Genomic DNA, 19,513 nt, shown 5'->3' with positions numbered 1-19,513 from the left:
CTGCAGACGCCTCTTAGACCCTTGTCATCTTTCCTCAACAAGATCCTCCTCCTGTCCATTTCTGGTTCCCATACATAAGTCTCCCATCACTCAATTCAAATGTTTAAGTCCGTTTTGAGTACTATCTTCCCCTCACGTCTTCTTTTAATAAGACTTAAAATCCTATTTATCCTTACTTCATATTTTTCATGTCTTTTTTATTTTTTACATTCCTAACTCAAGACCTCATTTCTTCTCACCTGGAATAGCAACACAGCCTTCTTACTGGTCTCCCTGACTCCTGATTGCTCTCCACTCAGTGGAGCCTCCACATCGCAGCCTCATTCACCTTCATGCAAGCCTATTTTGATCATGTCACTTCTCTGATCAGATCCCTTCAAAAGAAAAGTTAAACTCCATGACCGCAGTTCTTCGGCCAGCTCCAATTTACTTTTGCAGGTATATCTCCCATTAATTTCCATATATTCTCCAAATTTCAGTGAAACTACTCCCATTCCTTCTAATCACCTCCAAATCATCTGATTCTGCTTCCACCATATGGGAAATCTTAACTCTACAAATTCCGACACATCCTTCAACCCCAGAATTAAATATGACCTATTCTATATTTAAAAATAAACAATTCTAATGTTCCTTAGATATAAGCATTGAAATTGCTTCAGCCCTCAGTCCAGATTGTCCATGCAGTCAGATCATACAGGGTCTTTACATGCCACAGAAAGAACCTTGGAATTCATTCTTTAGGCTACAGGGAACCAATGAAGAGTATTATGCATTGGAATTATAAATCAGAGTGGTATTTAACATAGATGATGCTGTGGCAGTGGAGAGACTGAATTGGATAGGAGCAAAGAGAATAGTGGGAGGATGCACTGAGCACTTCTTGGATTTTCCTGAGAGATAAGACTGAAAGAGTACATTTGGAGGGACTATGATGAGATCAATTCTAAGTGTGTTGAATGTGAGGTTCTGGGGACTAGGGTGAGACAGGCAAGATGCCTGAGAGTGCAAAACTTAAGGAGACACTTACTCTGAGGTGCCCACTCAGCACTTGAATGACCCAAAGCATAGGTACTTCCTTAAATTCTTCACCCTAGGCACCTAGCTCGCCTTACCGCTAAGTTCCTATGATACATTTTGTAGAGATATCACCTTGGCTGCCAGGGAGGTACACTGCTCAGATCTTCCTTCAAGAAAGAACTTGCTATTCAGCTGCAAGAAGTGCAGTTAGCTGACAACATCCAGCTACAGGACTTTCAGGATCTTCCTCAACTTTTAAGCCACAGCCATGCTCTTTCAGGGAGCCCCCAGCCACTGATTGAGCATAGCAGGGGTACTAGGCCTGGTCATTTCTGCCCACTGTGAGACTCCTTTAATGGGCAATCTTCCCTCCAGAGGTTGCCATTGGGTTGGGTGAGATTTTGTCAGATCTGCATTGTGTGGTCAGAAGGCTCTCCCTGCCCAATTTTGCTTCCTTCCCTATTTGTCTTTACTCTCAAATAAACCACTTGCACTACTAATTCTGTCTCAGAATCTCTTCCCAGAGAACCTAAATGACACACCCAGTGAACAACTAGCCATACCAATCTGGACCTGGAACTAGAGATGAAATAAGCTAACTGTGATTTTTTTGTGTAGTGGCTAGAAGGCTGGGCTCTAGAATCTGGGTTCAAATCCCACTCCTCCATTTCTGACCTTATACAAACTCAGACAAGTTAATTAAACTTCTCGGTACCTCAGTTTCTTCACCAGTAGAATGTGGATATTAATAGTCAATGAGGACTATATAAGATAGTGCATTTAAAGTATTTAGTGCAGTGCCTGGCCCATAGCTGGCCCATAGTAAATACTCAATAAATATGAATTAAAATTATTATGTAGATTTTAAAATGCATTTACAGAGGTTGTTTGGCATAACAAAATAGGAGAAATGTTTACTTAATCAAATAATTTTCCACAGACTCTAATAAGGTTAGTGAATATTAATTTTGAAAAATTTAAAGCCCAACTCTGTAATTTTTTTAAAATTTGATTTCCTCTTACTTCCAGTACGGCTCCTCTCTCCATACAATGTCATCACCTTCTTGTCTCCTCCCGTGATTCACTTCTCCTTTCTTTTCCATCCACCCAAAATTCTCCTATTACTCTCCTTTTTATCAATTTTTGCTAATAACCTCCTCCCCCGCTTGGTTGAGAACTCATCTTCTCCAGAGAGTCTTTCTTGACCAGCATGCCCTCCCCACCCTAACTGTGATTGTTCTTCTCTATTGGCAAATGCTCCCAAGGATTTTGTCCTTTTGAAACTAAGTAGTACAAAAAACAAAAAATCCAATGCAATTCTCAAACCATATTGAAGGTGTCTTGCCTCCATAAATAATGGTTAATAATGAAATAGCAGGAATGGTATCTTTAAACAGGAGCTTCCCTCCTTGACACCTCCTTTTGTCCCAAAGCTAGAAGCCAGCTTGGCAATGTGATGCTTAATAAATGCTTACTTAAAGGATGAATATTTTCAGCTATGGATGCATGGTCAGCCTACAAATTATATTTTTTATGTCTTCATTCTATATGTGAGCCTTAAAAATAAAATGTTTGTTAAGACAGTCCCGGTCACATAATAGGGAAACTATTGTATGGGGGGAAGTAAGTGTTTTACAATCATTTTAGGTATTTTGGGGTAATACAAATTTGTTTCATAAAATAAAGGCCTGGTCTACAATATGTCTAAAGCCAGTAGGAGGTCATACTTAGAGACAGATGGCAAATGCAGCATTCTTTCCTCTCACTTTTTAGTACATATGATATTCACTACAAAATGGCACTGAATGTTTTTCTCTTACCACACAGTACTACATAAGCTCTGAAAAACAAAACCTCTTTTTACACCTATGAAACCTCAAACAAAATAATTGACTTCAAAAGTAAAGTGAGGGTATTTTGTAATGTGATTGAAGGCAAGGAATATTTTTACGTAGATTAATATTTCTATATATGTATTTATGCATATTGCAATACACGTGAAAAAAGGTGCTAGTAAATCTTCAGCCATCCTATTCATTCAATTTAAAACCTTCATTAAGATATTTACATTCAAGGCAAGATTCCTACATTGAATAAGACACAATCTTAGGTTCATTTGCAACATTGGAAATGAATAGGACCTAAAATAGAAATCAGTTACACACAGAACAATATATGAGTATAACATTAATAGCCTACACAGATTTTTAATGGCTCCTAATATAATATGCTGTTTTAAGGGGCCATTTCTACATACTGAAATGCATTTTTACTGTACTATTATACTTTAATTATAAATTGAACATGGTTGATAAAATCAGCATTTAGAGTTATGTAAATTTTTAAAAATATACATAATCCTCTATAAGTACACAGCTCTACATGTGATAAAATATTAGATCTTGGATGCTAAAAAGTAAAAGTAGCTTTCACACTGACCTTAATAATATTCATTTTTATTGTTACAACTCAGTCAACTATTTTACTAAAGTTTACAATTGTCCACAATGCGAAGTAAATCCAATGCAAATGTTGCTTTTATAATCATTATCATGAAGCAAAAATAATAGCCAATATAAAATAATTAACCTATTTACTACATCATCTTAAATATATTAAGAAACTACAAGATGGCATTAATACTATCCTAATCTGCTCCACTTAACAAGCTAATATTTAAGATGCTTCCATTTTCAAGTATCACTACCCAACGTACATTTAAAAAACCTACTTGTGAAAAACTATTTTAATTTCTTAGAAAACTACTAGTTCAAAGAAAACCTACTTTGTGAATGCTATTTGACTTGCTACCTCATTTTCTCTTCTTTACAAAAATTAGTTAATATTCATCTCAAAAAGAGCATAATGCAAAGTGAAAGAATTATTATAATCTGAAGACGAGAAAACAAGTTTCTATTACAAAAGTAAGCAATACTCAAGATCTGTTATTTTTAAGCATATAGCACATTGTAGTCATAATTAGCTCACCACCAGTTAGAAATATACATACACATTCTTCAAAATAAGTCTTTTAAATATAGTGTTGCAAGTATCTTTCTAGCTTAAGAATTTGAAATAGCAATTAAGTATGAACCTTAAATAATTCATCTTTATAACTAGAAGAGCAAGTCCCAAGGATGTAAATCTCACCCAATGAGACAAGGGATGCGAATATATTATTAATTGCTAAGTAATCTCTTAATTTTAGAATCTAGCACCCAACACTAGCAAATAAATAATGTGATTTATGAGCCTGCACTCTCACGCTGCTTTACTAGAGTTCAATAAACACATGCAGATCCTAAATGTACAGTGTGAATGTGATTCCTACAAGCCAGAAAACATAGAAGGATTTGGCTATAGCAAATCTACCCCATCTACTTATTATTCAAGCACTAGTATTTAGAATACCTAAAATTCCTGCTGAACACTGCGGATCAACGTCCCCCTGAGGTTCTCCAAAGCAGAACCACATCTCTTCCCCTCAGTGCTTACTGAGTTTTAAGAAGGCAGGTAACATGGGGTAGAAATTCTCGTGCAGCAGCAATATAACTCTTCTCTCCCAATTTTCAAAAATCAACACCTCCTCCCCATACACACGCACACACACACACACACACACACACACACACACACAAGAAAGGAGGGCTTTTTAAATAAGTGTTTAAAACATACCATTTGCATGGGTGTGAAAAATGTATTTTTCCTCTACTTGCTGTTGTTGTGTAAGATATTTACAGATCTGACTAGAAAATCTGGATGTTCATAAGAAGTGTTGCTTTCGATGAGATTCCTTTAGTGAAATCTGTCCGCACAGACACATGTATACATAAATAATACATATTTATGCACACATGCCTACATTAACAAGGACACATGCACACACACCTAGACCAATAATTAAGCCCACACTGTTCTATAAGCTCTTTTTGACATTTTTTGCATACATGTTAATTCAGAAGACAGATTTTTAAAAAATAATAAGCAGCTGCATATAATGCACATCAAAGTGGCACGTTTAGAAAAGCAAATACATTACCAGACGCATTTTGAAGTTTCTGGAACACCTGCAGGTGAAAGGAGACTGGATCGGATGCTGGCACACTGTATTCCTCAGAATCACAGAGCTCAATGTGACTGTGGGGGAATGTGAGGCGAGTGTGAGGCTGGAAACCTTTGAGTTGAGCTCACTCTAGGCATCAGAAAGCCTCAAAGAGGGGAAAGAAAAAGGCAGCCCACAGACAGCTAGATGAGAAACTTCTGGCACCTCTCCAGCTCAGGAATGAATTCTCTGTAATTTGGAGATGTATAGTGATGGAAATGAAGAGAAACTTGGATTTACGGGTGAATTTGCTCAGCCATGCAGAAACAGGCAGGTAACAGCCTCTCAGCTCATTTTAAAACAGTCATTGAGAAACAAGACTGAATCAAAAAATTAAGAGGCATCCTGCTTTTGAAAAAATAAAAGGCTACTCCAGCCAGCTTCCCTAGATACCTTTACAAACTTCAAATGGATCATTCCATCAGCTATTTGTTGCGCATTTTATTAATCCCAGTGCAGAGGTAAACTGGAAAATCTAATTCCTTTTATGTAGAAAACTAGATTTATTGCTTCTTTTTATAATGCACTTTAGACATATAAACACATAGATTTACTTGCAGAGTTCTCGTTTCTCATGTAAAACCACTACTGTTTGGTCCAGATAAAATGCTAAAAGGCTTGTTCACAGCTTTTCAAGGAAGTGGAGAAAAAAAAATGTTTAATACTCAGAAGCTGAGCTGAGTACTGATATTTAAATGTACAGTTTGAAGCAAAGAGAATATAAAGGAAGAGCCCTGAAACATTAAGTGGTAGCTAAGAGGTACGATTATATACAAGCATTGAGCAGGCAGGTGGCTTAAGTCTATAAATTTATACATAATTAAGGATAGGAAGAAAAGAGATTTGGCAAATTAAGTTCTTAGAGACAATAGCTGTTATTTTGTTTAGGTTTACAAATAGGCTAATAATTTCTGAGGAGTGCACGTGGACATCACCTTGTCTGAAGAACTCCTAAACCTCACAAATAGAGAGCGAGGTCGAAGGCATTGCACAGTGGCAATCTATATTTAAATGTAATGAGGAGGAGGACAATATTACCATGAAGAATGTTGTCATATTACATTGTGCCTGTGTGGCTTAACTACTCATCCAACCTTGCAAATGGCCATTTGCCTGGACTCAATAGCAAACGTGCTATTGATGGGTGGGAGGAGGTGGGAGGCTGATTTTATTTGTTTTACCAAGGACACTCCTTTGGGAGGTTCGGGGATAAAATGCCTGGGCTGAGCATGGGAGTCATTCTGTTCAAGGCCACACATGCCTATAGTAAATTTGAAGTGGAATTAATGATGACCAATTAAGCTATTTATTATTTTAACTCTTGAGGTCAAGGGCAGAACAGTATTTATGTTTATTGATAAAGAGTCAATGGTCAGACTGCTGCAGAAGGCCAGACTCACCTTTAAGCACACTCGATTGATACGTATTGACCGAGGCACCGCCAGTCCCCCTCACATTCCACTGCTCAGGTCTGTTTGCCTAGATTCTGTTCTTAGCTCTCCACTGCCATTTGCTTCATCCATTTGTTCAACAAATATCCACTGAATTACACATCAGATGCTGTGTAGAACAAAATGACCCTTAAGATGAGAACTCCCTCAAGGGGCTTACCATTGTCAAATAGTACCACAAGGGACTCAGCAGGGGATGGACACAACAGAATTACTTACAAAATTCATGCTCACTGCCATCTCTTGCACTGTGGATTACACTAGGTAGCATGAGGCAAGCAGAGTTCGGACATGTGTTTTGAAATTCTCTCCAGGCGATTCTGATGAAGTCCTCCCTCTCACCCATAATAGCAGCTGCAATTCAAAACTGCTGTTACAGAGCCTCGGAGTCTTTCAAGGAGGAAGGCATCCCATCCGCCACTGCCTCCAGACTCAAGCAACACAGCTGCTCAAGCTGACCTGCACTTCTGCTCTTGTGGATCCCTCTACCACAGGAAGGTCTGGATTTCCTTGGTTCACCCAGAGCCTGAGGGCACAAGGCTGAAAATGGATTTGGAAGCCAAAGCTGAAGGCAAAAGAAACCCCAAATCTTTTGATTCATTTGTATAACCTCTCTGGGCCTCTGTTTTGTTTTGGTTTGATTTTAATCTGTAGAATGAGAGGGCCGGGCAGGCTTGAGTCTATATATCCTCTGCCAAAACATAAGAGGAAGCCAGTTCTGTGGCATCCCAGCCCTATGCAAGAGCACACCTGAGACAAGAACTCAGATTTCTAACTTAAAGGCACCCAGGCAGCAAGTCAAATCTGGTCCCTTCTGCCTGAGGAGCGAGAGTCCCAGCATTCTTCTACTCTTCTTCATGGGAGGACCACTGAGGAATTTGCATGAGAAAGCACATTATCTGCCAATTCCCTTCATCCTTTGCTTCAGCATCTGCCTCAGCTTCAGACCCAAAGGACCTCCTAGTGAGTAGTAGATCCTGGCATCTTCAAGTAAGGGGTCACATGCTGCCAGAAGCCTGGTTACTGCCCGGCTCCACTACAACAGATCCTCTTCAAATGAGTGTAAGAACCTGAGGAGGGGGTTCAGTGCCCACAAGAACAGCACCCCCCACCACCAGCTCTATTCCTAAATCTCTGGTGGTGGCAGAGTGTCCCATGTCTCTCCTCAGAAACATAAGAGAAGAATATGGCCACAGCATCCTCCACAGCTGGTCTGCCTGCCCCCTGCCCAAACTGTCAACACCGGCTGACCTACATCCTGCAAGCTCATCCACAGTAAAAATAAGAAAAGCTCAGAATAGCTCAGAGCAGAGGGTTCACTCTGCTTCCCCCACTCCACCTGACTACCCTGCACTCAGCACTACCTTCACTCACTCAGGAAGAGTCTAACCTTCACAGATACTGTCTTAGTCTGTTTTATGCTGGTATAACAAAACACCTGAGACTGGATAATTTATAATGAACAGATATTTATGAGCTCATGGTCCAAAGGCTCAGAAGTCTAAGATCAAGGGGCTAACACCTGGTGAGGGCCTTCTTCCTGATCATAACATGGTGGAAGGATGAAGGGCAAGAGACAGTGAGAGAGAGAGAACTGAACTCACTCTTTTATGACCGCACTCTGGTGATAACAGCATTAATCCATTCATGAGGGCAGAGCCTTCATGGTCTAATCATCTCGTATTAGGCCCCACCTTCCAACACTGTTGCATTGGGGATTAGGTTTCCAACACATGCTTTTTGGGGGACACATTCAAACCATAGTATTTCACCCCTAGCCCCCCAAATTTATGTTCTTCTCACAGTGAAAAATACGTTCATCCCATCCCAAATGCCCCAAAGTCTTAACTCATTTCAGCATCAGTCTTATCTAAAGTCCAGAGACTCATCTAAATCAAATACAGGTGAGACTCAAGGCATAACACATCATGAGGCAAATTATTTCCAGCCATGAGCCTATGAAATCAAACGAGCTGTCTACTTCCAAACTACAATGGTGGGACAAGCATAGGATAGATATTCCCATTCCCATTTTATGAAGACAAAGCTCATCTGACCAAATAAATGTAATGCAAACCATTTAGTAACTTTACTTAAAAAAAAAATGTGTTTTTCAATCTCCTCTAGTTCTCCATTAAGAACAAGCAGAAAATCCTGACATTGAAACACCAAGAGATAAATGTTCAAAGGTGGTAGCACCATCAAGATTATTGGAGACAGATAGGTCCAAGTTGAAAGACAGCATTCTCTACTTAGTAGCCATGTGTCTTTGGGTAAACCATTTAAATTCTCTCATACTGTTTCATGCTCTATAAAGGAAAAAAAAAAAAAAACACCCTATCTTATGAAGTTCCTTTGAGAGTTAAAAGTCTGAAAAGTACTTGGCACATCATAAGTCACTAAAGAAATAGTAACTCCTAATAACCAAAATTTCTAATTACCTTTGATATTCCCAATAGCCTGAAAGCTCCATGAGGACAAGGACTATGTCTTAGCCACCTTCATATCCCATCCTTCATATCCAGAACATCATGGGCCTCTACATCCATTCCAAAAATGTTTATTGCCTACCTACTTTCACTACCACATTCTGAGGTATGTGCCAGAGACATGGCAGTGAACAAACAGGTGTAGCTCCTGTTCTCATGTGGTTCACAGTCTATTGAAGAGATCAATGTTAAGTAGGGCCATAAATGACCAAAAATCATAAATGAATTAACTAATTAGTTAATAATAATCTTCTTAGCTTTTTATTGAAAACAACCCAGACAACGTCAAGGGCACAAATGGAAGAAAATTTGTGACTGCTTCAGACAATTACCTTTAAACCTGGGGGGCTGATGGTCTGTCCCTTATTAAGTGGCAGGTCTCTCCCAGGAGCTGTCTCCTGAGACCTCTCAGGCTAGGCCAGGCAACCCTTTGATCTGTTCACAGTCCCTTATCCCACCGGCAAAACGTTCTGGTTCCTGGCTTCACTGTTTTACATCCAAGCTGTCTGAAATGCAATAACATTTTTTAAAGAGCAACAAGGATTTTAATTAAAGTTCCAGGGATCCAGCCAAGGATATTTTTCTAAAAGAGAAGCAATATCTGTTTTTGGAGACAGAACATTTCATAACAGAGATCTCATATACTGTGATGAATGACAAATAGTGACATGGGCTATATCCCCACAGAAGCGTGTATGCATGTGTGTGTATGTGTACTTGTGTGTTTAAACTTATCCTGCCTAATGACGACAGAGACAGGGAGACAAGTGCACTCTAGTTATTTAAACCATTCAGATGTTTAAGGCAGACAGTTAATGGAACAGCATAAGGGCCTTCCTCTTAAGGGTAGGGGATTACTTTTTGTTCTCTCTGATGATTCCCTTTGATTTAAAAGGCTTTGGCTACAAGACTCTCAGCAAACAGCATTAGATAAGAATTCAGCTTCTACAAGTGCTGATCAGCAGATGTCTATCACACACCTAAATCCAGGGAGGGACCACAGGGCATACTGTAATTCCATGCCACTTGCACCTGGGGGTAAATGGATTTAAAATTAAATGAAACCCAGAATATCATAGCTGGCAGTTTGGCAAGATTGTTCCACGATGGGTTTTGTTTTTTGTAAACTCATGCTTGCTGCTTGGCAAATTGTTGATAATCCCTGTTCATCAAACCAGTCAGGGGCTGTACAAAGTGAACTCCAAAGCCACCCAGTTTCTTCCATTAACCTGAAAAGCCTACACTCATGTCAGCATGGGCAGAGGTATGCTCATGTCCATTTCAGGCTCATCTGGGAGTCCCTTGATACTGTGAGCAGAGGCATTAGAGGGAATTCTGTTAGAAGCTGGCAGGCCATGTCAGGCAGAAGGGTTGGAAACTTGGATGTTTCTGGTGTCCACCCATCCCCAGAGGCTTTGGCACTGCCTTGGGGCCACCAATTACAGATGTTTCCCAGGCACAGATGGCTGAGGGGCAGACCACCATGGATCTGCTGAGAAGCCTCAGCCAAGGTACTGGCCATGGACTTGGAAGAGGAAGCTAGATGGGGATAGTGAATCCTATTTCCCTGACACTATGGATGTTATTTCTCTGGATCCAAAGGACAAAGGATAAAAAGGTGATTTTATGAGAGCATGATAGCACCATGCTAGACAGACATCTCCACCCTAAACACTTATTCATCTAAGGGAAAATTGATCTGATTCCCCTTCCCCCCAGCAAACCATGAACAAGTAGGCTAAACTGTTACTAGCCTATCTTTTTATATCAATTTTAGCTGGTGATAATAAATACAAAAATCACAAGAAAATATAGTACATACGCACACATATGTATCATTCTATATATATGGCTATACCTTTTGCTATAAGACAAATATATTTTTGTCTTTAAGTGACAACAACAGGTGACAATACTTTTAAGCCTCGAAAGGCAAGCCAGTGGACATAAAGGAGAGTAATGCGCAAACACCACCCACAGAAACCTAAGGCATGGGAAGTGAGTAACTAGGGGCCAATTACCAACTCAGAATCAAAAAGTAACATCTTTGTGGGTCACTGATTCGCAAATTGTACAGCGCACTGGGGGCTTCCACAGCAGGCACAATTGACCCTCATGACAACGGAAATGGATCCATGTGCCACTGGTGTAGGGGATAAGCACTGGTCAGAAGGATCTCGGTTGTTGTTCCATCACCTACCACTGTGACCAGAGCCTTAAGTCTCCCATCGCTACAGAGGGACCAGTGTAGGAGGAAGTAGTGCTCTGCCTGCTTTACAGTGTTGTTCTGTAAAAACCACATTATGTATGCCAATTTGCATACCAAGTGAAAAGCAGTACACAGATGTATTGTATCCATACTGCCCAACCTCAGCCCAAGGCATCAGAGCATCACCAATAAATCACTACTGTTTTATCAGCATAATGTCCTAGCAAAAAGGAAAGTGCCCATAAGAACCCTAAGAGGGACTCTGTGTATGGAGGATTAAGCCATATGAAAAAGAAAGCAAAAACATCAAACATCCCCCATGCCTGACAATGCAGCCCAGTCAGGGGTAGTACACTTCAATTAAGTGCTAGGCTTACAGAAAGCCTTGCAGATTGACTATCAAAGTTCCTGCTCAACTGAACTGAAGCCTTACAAAGTGGCCACCACTAAGACTCACCAAGGAATTCCTCATATAAACAGTAGTCGATGTCAATTAACCTTTGTGAACACGAAAAATAAATGGAAAGGTGGAGGAATTAACAAGGAGACAAACACAGATGCCAGGCGCAAGCATGATGTTACTGTAAATGCTACAATCACATGGTGGTTAATTTTAGTGTATTATGAATGGCTCTCATGATAAAAGACATTCTCTAAAAATGGAAGTGAATTAGAAATAAGGACTGAGTCAAATTCATATCTTCCCCTATAGCACTCTGATTTGTCCCACATCTGCAGTGAGAGTGCAAATATTTATTAATACCATAGTGGTGCCTTCTGAATGTTTGAAGAATCAGTAAATATACTGCATTCAGCTCTGTATCATTCAACTTCTTTAACTGAAGATCCAAGCAAAATTAATTCAATTCATAAGTTATGAAAATATCTTCCCCCTAAGGGGAAAAATATTCATGGAGTACAGAATGGACTGAGAACATCACTGGGTCCAATATTAGCCCTAGGGCAATGATGGAGCCTCCCACCACTGCCCCTTGGCCTAGTGTCCTTCTATTCATGTCCCCACCTCCATCCTGCAATAGCTGGAGCCTCACAGGCGTGTGTGTGGACAATCCAGAAGACAAGTCTATTACTCTTCACACCACTATCCAATGCCCACAAACACCCTCATTGCACACCCTGTGGGCCTGGATATGTGGACACTAGTTATGTACTCACACCCTCAGGATTTTAGACCCAGGCCATAGGAGAGAGGTCTTCACAGACCTTGGAAACAACCTGAGAGTCACTTACACAGGGACTTCTGGAGTCTGAGTTAGGGAACCACGCACTAAAAAGGGGGCCAAAGACTCCAAGTGGGCATGTCCTCTTGATTCCTTGAATCCTTCATACCATAAGGAAAGCCACTGACCAGAGAAAGCCACAAGCCAGGCCCTCTAAGATACAGAGTCAGGGCAGGGCAGGGACCCTGGATGTCTGGGTCTAAGGAGGTACTTATTGAACCCAACACCCTTCCAGGGGAACTCTTTCCCCGCTGTGATTCCCTTAATGGTAAAACTTGATGAGCAAACAATCTATATCCATGGTTCTATTTATCCATTAACTTTTTTGTTAAAGCCTTAATTTTTGCCATCCTCAGATTATAATCTGTGTCTTTACCATGTAGTAAAACTATTTTCACTAAGAGTACCTAACTTTCTTCATATCAAATTTGTTTGCCCGTTTAATTTGAGAAGTAAGTTTTTTTTGTTTTTTGCTTTTAACTGCTAATATCATTCTCCATCTAGACCTTATCTAGCCTTGCTCTTTGCCTATGTGCCCTTGATCCTAATCCTATTAGATTGGTGCAAAAGTAATTGCCGTTACTTTTAATGGCAAAGACCACGATTACTTTTGCACCAACCTCGTGGTCTTTGCCATAAAAAGTAATGGCAATAACTTTTGCACTAACCTAGCATTTCCTCTGCACCTACTTTTCTTTCTCTTCCTCCTACATCCATTCTTTGCACCAGGGATTCTTTCAATTTTACACAAAAATGTTCATCTATTTCCATAGTTAGCAGCTCTCAAACTGGGGAAACCAATTTTTTTAAACACTTGATGCTCATCTTCTCTATAAAGTATTTCTACATTAACCCCACTAAGAACTAATCACTCCAGATAACACACAATAATGCTAAGGTTGGGGTTCTATCTTTGTACAAGTGAAATGGAGGAGAACACAGAGATGATAAAGGGGGTTCCTCTTATTTGCCAAACCCACTGACTAGTATTATGTATTCCTAGAGTGAGTCATGTTGCACACACTTTTGATGTGCACAGGAATCATCTGGGATCCTGTTAAAATGCATATTCTGATACAGTAGAGCTGGGTGGGCCTGAGAACAAGCATTTCCAATAAGCTCTCAGGTGACGCTGATGTTATTGATCAGCGGGCCACACTTCAAGTTCCAAGTGTCTAGAGAGCTATTTTACAAATTTTTCTGAGTATGAGTTTGGATGTAGTAGTAGAGAGTGTCATGATTGATTAGTAATGCCTGTCACGAGCACAGGAAGAGTGAATGCCAACATTGATCAAATTATTCAGTGATTCACTGATTTATTCAACACACACCTATTGATTAACAATGTGTCACACAGTATGCACAGAGTAGAGGCAGAAAAAGTCACTGTCTTTGCAAAGCTTACATTATAGTAGGTAGAGGGACAACTGAAAAGCAAACAAGATAATTTTATACAGTAGTAGGTGTTGTGAAGGTGACGTAGACAATAAACAGGTGATGCACAGAGAGTAACTGGAGAAAGCTACTTCCAATCTTACAACCAAGGGGTCAGAGAAAGCCATTCCACTGAGGTCATGGTTGGACTGATGCCTGAAGAATCGAAACATCCCAGATATAAGGACATTAACGGGACAGCCTTTCACCAGGAAGAACAGAAAAAAGCAACAGCCCAGAATCAGAAAGGGGATCACACCGCTGCATATTTGCCATTCTCAGATAGTAAAAAAAAAGCACAGACTTTAGATTCAGGCAAATGTATGTTCTAATGCCAACTGTCCCACCATGGACAAGCTATTTAACCCACTCTTTACTTTTTATTCTTAATATTCTTTATTTCTTGCTACCTTGTCAGAACTTTGCTAGATGCCAGTGATACAATAGTAAAAAAGATAGATGTGATCCTGCTCTCATGAAGCTTCCATTCCAGCCCTGTAAACCTCTTTCCTTATCTATAAAATGGGTACAATAATACTGACTTTGTAGAGTCATCAAATGAAATGATATTTTGAAAAATTTAATGTATAACACTTGTGACCAGTAATTATTAGAATCTCTCTTTTCCTTATATATTTAGAAATATGTTAACAAAGTTCATATGTCATTTGTGTATTTAAGATTTGTCTTTTGTAATCTGTTTTATATTTCTCCTTAGATTACAACATCTTGAAATTAGTAAACATAATCCTTTACAGCTGCTTGTCACCTTAGAGAGCACTTCACTCATGCAATTGTTCAACAAATATTTAACCAAGTGCCAAATACATACATAGGTAAGTTGTTTAGCAATTGTGTTATATATATTTTTTAAAAACTGGAGCAAGCTAAGAGGAAGAGGGAATGATGAGGAAGGGAGAAATGTTATTATACCTATGGGTGGCCACAGGAGGTCTCACTGATAAGGTCACATTCAGGTTGAGGACTGAGGGTTGAGGGTGCAGTCCATGTGAGTTTCTGAAAAAGGATTTTTCAGGCAGAGGAAGCAGCAAGTGCGGAAGTCCTGACTGTCTAGTGTGTTTGGGGAACAGCAAGAAGGCCCATGTGGCAAATTCCTTCATTTTATGAAAGAAGAAATTGAGGCCTGCAGAAATATCTTTGGCAGACCCAAGTGTATCAATTACGTTAAACTTAGCTGCTGTAACAGAATTAACAATGATTCAAACTTAAAAGAAGTACATGTCTTGTTGAGGTAAATTATTATACCAGTGCCCCAGGGCACCACAGGACTCTCCTCCAAGCACTGATTCAAGGACCCAGGCTCCTTCCATATTATGTCTGCCATCTTCAACATGTGTCTCCCAGGCTCACATTGTCAGTCTCTTGTGTCTGATAGGGAGAGATTATGGAGGATCACATATAGGAGGTTTGTAATAGGGCCAGACTGGTGGACTGTGGGGCACATCACTTCTGCTCACACTCATTGTCCATAATTTAGTCACGTGGCCACCCCCTGCCACAATGGAGCCTGGGAAATGCAGTCCAGCCGAAAGATGAGAAAAAGGAATTTGGTAAGCAGCTAGCCAGTCTCTACCAGGCCAGCCCTCTTCCTGCTAGCCCTGTGTTTTCTTGCTTTGCAATATACATATGCATCACAACAAAACTGCCTATAAAGTGGCCTCTATGTTAATGATAACTGGCCACTAGTAACAGTGACAAAATGAGACCAGAAATAGAGAATCCCTAATTATCTGCTGCCAGCCAAAACAATTCCATTGGTCAAGAAGTTTAATGTTACCAAAACGGGAGTAATGGTGAAAGAGATATGATGAAGTGAAGGCATTGATGCAGACTCAAACAGGAGACAGTGTGATGAGAGGGGAAGCGTGCATAGACAGAAAATCATATCACAGCCCCTACTTCACCTGCCTCCATAGGTTCACAAGATCTAGCTGTAACTCAATAACCAGTTGCTCTCTGAATTTCCTCATCTCAGCTTTTTACATTAGCAAGATTGTTGAGACTCATATGGAGATTACATATGCAAAAATAAAATTGAGGCATCATAGTTGTTACAAAATTAAATTATAAATAATGGAAAGAAAATATCAGTGTTAGGGAGGCAAGAAATTAGAGTCAGACAATGGAATTGGATTACTCTGTGGAAAGTCTTTTTAGATATCAAAAACAGTTTAATTAAAACTTTCAAAAGCAATACACATCTAAGAAGAACATGATTACTAGAGAATAGGTCGGGATGTAAATAGTCTCTAATGAACAAAGTATATGGTTCAAAAATTCTGCCCTTTCATCTTAAACTAACAAGCCAAAAAAAAGCCTTTTTAAAAATAGCCTTCTATAGTTGCAAATTTCTTAGGATGGGACTAAAGTTATATAATTATAGTCAAATGAGCCCATCCCATGTGAACATGTACAATAATACCAGTATCATAATTAAATCAAAGTTTTGAGTGAAAGAAAATGGTTCAGATACTTCGACAGAAAATGTTACTTAAAATGCTATTAGTCTGGGTTTTAATACTCATTAATGATTAGAAAACACTATATCAATTAAATCCACTATTGATTTTAAATTGAGTAATGCAGATAACAACTTGAAACCCCCTCCCAAAACAAATAAAAGTCATGAAAATATTTGAATAATATATAGCAAAATGTTAGGAAAGTGTCTATCAACTTGGAAAAAATAATAAAAGCTGAGTCAGTATCATTTCATGTTAATAACTATTTGCTGACTCACTGTGAGTACTTTATGCTGACCACCTCCTGCAAATGGCCCTATTAACACTGATATCTGAGAATAGTCATAATTTCTCCAAATCTGGCCATGAGCTTCTAAGCCCTATTTACATCTGGTATCAGATTTTTCCTTCTACAAGGACAGGTTAAGGATGATATGGAGAATTGCCATACATTTGGAGCCATGCTTGATGGAGTTAGCTAAGTAGTAATGGATAATATAGGGGCAAGGGCTATACACAACACAAAGAGTTTTTTCTCAGAACTCATTACTCTTATGTCCTGTTGCACTGATTTGCCGATTAATCATTGATCATGTGCTGCCTGTGACATTTCTTGTCTTGTCAATCTGTATTAATACATTATTCTTATGTTGCTTTAATTTCCTCATCTTGCTTTCCTAACACTGGGAACAGAAACCATATAAAATATGCATTTTAACTTCTTTGAAAAGCACTTTTGCACATAGTAGGTGACAACTTGTAATATCTGTCAGTGCAATGAATGATTCATAATCTGTGAATCATTTTAGATTAGGCCACCCCAAATTAAAATTAGGTCAGACCAAGGTAGAATATAATCTTATCTCGATAACTGAAGCTCTCAGGCCTCTGTTGGAAGTGTTGAGGTTGACTTATGTCCATAATTACATGCTGAAAAGCTTTGCATAGAAGGAAATACAGGGATTGGGTAGAAAGAATAGACTGGAGGAGAGCAGGAAAGACCAGTGATTTGAAAAGCACATCACAACCAGACCTCATAAACTCCACCTACTAAAGAGTTGGCTTTGAAGAAAAGAATGAAGTAGGCACAATAATGACCGCCCCCCCCCCAAAGATGTCCACATCCTAATCTCTGGAAACTGAATATCTTGCATTAAATGGCAAAGGAGAAATAAGGTTGTAGATGGAATTAAGTGTGCTAATTGACTGACTTCAAGATAAGGAGTTTTTCTGGAAAATCCAGGTGAACCCAATGTAATTACAAGGGCTCCTAAAAGTGGAAGAGGGAGGAAGAATTTGTGTCACAGTGCTGTGATGTAAGGAAGACTCGACCAGCCATTGCTGGCTTTGAAGATGGAGAAGGGCCACCAGCCACAGAATGTGGGCAGCCTCTGGAAGCTGAAAATAGATTCTCCCCTAGAGCCTCTAGAAAGGAATGCAGCCCTAAGGACACCTTGATTTCAGCCAGTAAGACCTGTGTTGGATGTATGGCCTCCAGAAACATACCATAATAAATTTGTATTGTTCTAAGACACTAAGTCTGTGGTAACTTTATAGCAGCAACAGAAAATGAATACAGACCAGGTGATGTGGCTCATGCCTGTAATCCCAGCACTTCGAGAGGCCAAGGTGGTTGGATCAACTGAGGTCAGGAGTTCGAGACCAGCCTGGCCAACATGGTGAAACCCCGTCTCTACTAAAAATACAAAAATTTGCCAGGCATGGTGGTGCACACCTGTAATTCCAGCTACTTGGGAGGCTAAGGCAGGAGAATCGCTTGAACCCGGGAGGTGGAGGAGGTAGCAGTGAGCCAAGACTGCACCACTGCACTCCAGCCTGGGCAACAGAGTGAGACTTGGTCTCAAAAAAAAAAAAAAAGGAAAGGAAAAATGAATACAAAGGCCAAACATTTTAAAGCCTTCAGACCACTATTTATTTGACATTAATCACAAATTCACTTACAACAAAAGGAAATAAAACTGTACAATTAGAAAGAATAGTTTGTAACATCAATAAAACAAGTGAACCAAAAACAAGAGTAATAAAAAAATAACAAGAAGATTCAAATAGGATAATATGGTTCTTATTTCCAGGGGAAAAAAAACTGAACTAAAACCCAAAAGCATGTGTGTGATTTTTAAATCTGCCCTCGTTGGGCTACTGTGTGGCTCTTTTTCATTCACAATGAGGTAAAGTATAAAACATCTTTTTTTAAATGTGATGAATTGTCTCTGAGAAAAATGATATCTTAGATCCCCCTCTCCCTAGTGTATTGCTTTGGTATAGTCCTAAACCTTACTGTGGCTTTAATTTTAAATAGCATAAAATAATAGTTGCTTCAAGTTCTCTGATGAGAAGAGGTACTGTACTAGGAATAGCAAGCAGGTAGACTGTGACAAGGTCAAAATAAACTGTTCCCAGGGTAATAGCAAAACTCCAGCTGTTCATCACTTCATCACATGCAGTGTCAGGGAGAGAGGGAGGGGAATGGTACTTATGGTTATCATTGATTTGCTGAAGTTGAGTTTAATTCAGTCTCTTAATTTCAAGAACCTCCAAAATTCAAATTCAAATTCCTATATTATGTTTAACTACAAATGAGACATACAAATGAGCAAGCAGATACGTAAAGGGAATAGTAAATCCACTTAAACAAAATACAGGAAAGCAGAGATCACTCTATTACCAAGGGCATCATCCATAACTGGCTACAAGAGAGTTCAGATATGCCGTATTCTAAATTGACAGGTTATGTCTAAAAAGCATCCTACTTTTGTGTGTTTTTAATTATGGAGAGAGGGCACAGGGAAGAGATTTGGGATCAGGAGACCCAGGTTTTAGTGCTGTCTTGCCCAATATTGATCTCTGTGAATCTAGGTTTTCTAGTTTGAAAACTAAAGATATTAAACTAAATTAATGTGTCCCAAAGTTTGAGATCTATATTAGCAGAAGTAGTAGATAAGTTGGCAAAAATTATTAAATACGACTGAATTTCAAAGTAAGAAAATTATTTTCTTATCAATGTTCTTTTTAACTTTTCTATGAAAGTCAAAAAGAAAGTCTCAGTTTGGTGCTGGTATAGCT

The 19,513-nt window shown here is 39.3% G+C and overlaps 1 protein-coding gene across 2 annotated transcripts in view; it reads right to left on the bottom strand.

Annotated features, from left to right (window-relative positions):
• IQCJ (IQ motif containing J) overlaps nucleotides 1–5,421 on the bottom strand; it is a 199,301-nt gene extending 193,880 nt beyond the window's left edge. For both annotated transcript variants that reach the window (XM_054680286.2, XM_063806363.1), the window contains exon 1: nucleotides 5,060–5,421. In XM_054680286.2, coding sequence (XP_054536261.1) covers nucleotides 5,060–5,068 — 9 coding nt within the window. In that variant the 5' untranslated portion in view covers nucleotides 5,069–5,421. The remainder of the gene's footprint in view (nucleotides 1–5,059) is intronic.
• Nucleotides 5,422–19,513: the final 14,092 nt, after the last annotated feature.

Source organism: Pan troglodytes, chromosome 2, assembly GCF_028858775.2.
Source record: "Pan troglodytes isolate AG18354 chromosome 2, NHGRI_mPanTro3-v2.0_pri, whole genome shotgun sequence".
Taxonomy (NCBI): domain Eukaryota; kingdom Metazoa; phylum Chordata; class Mammalia; order Primates; family Hominidae; genus Pan; species Pan troglodytes.
Note: the sequence above shows the minus strand (reverse complement) of the source record. Positions and strands in the feature narration are given on the sequence as shown.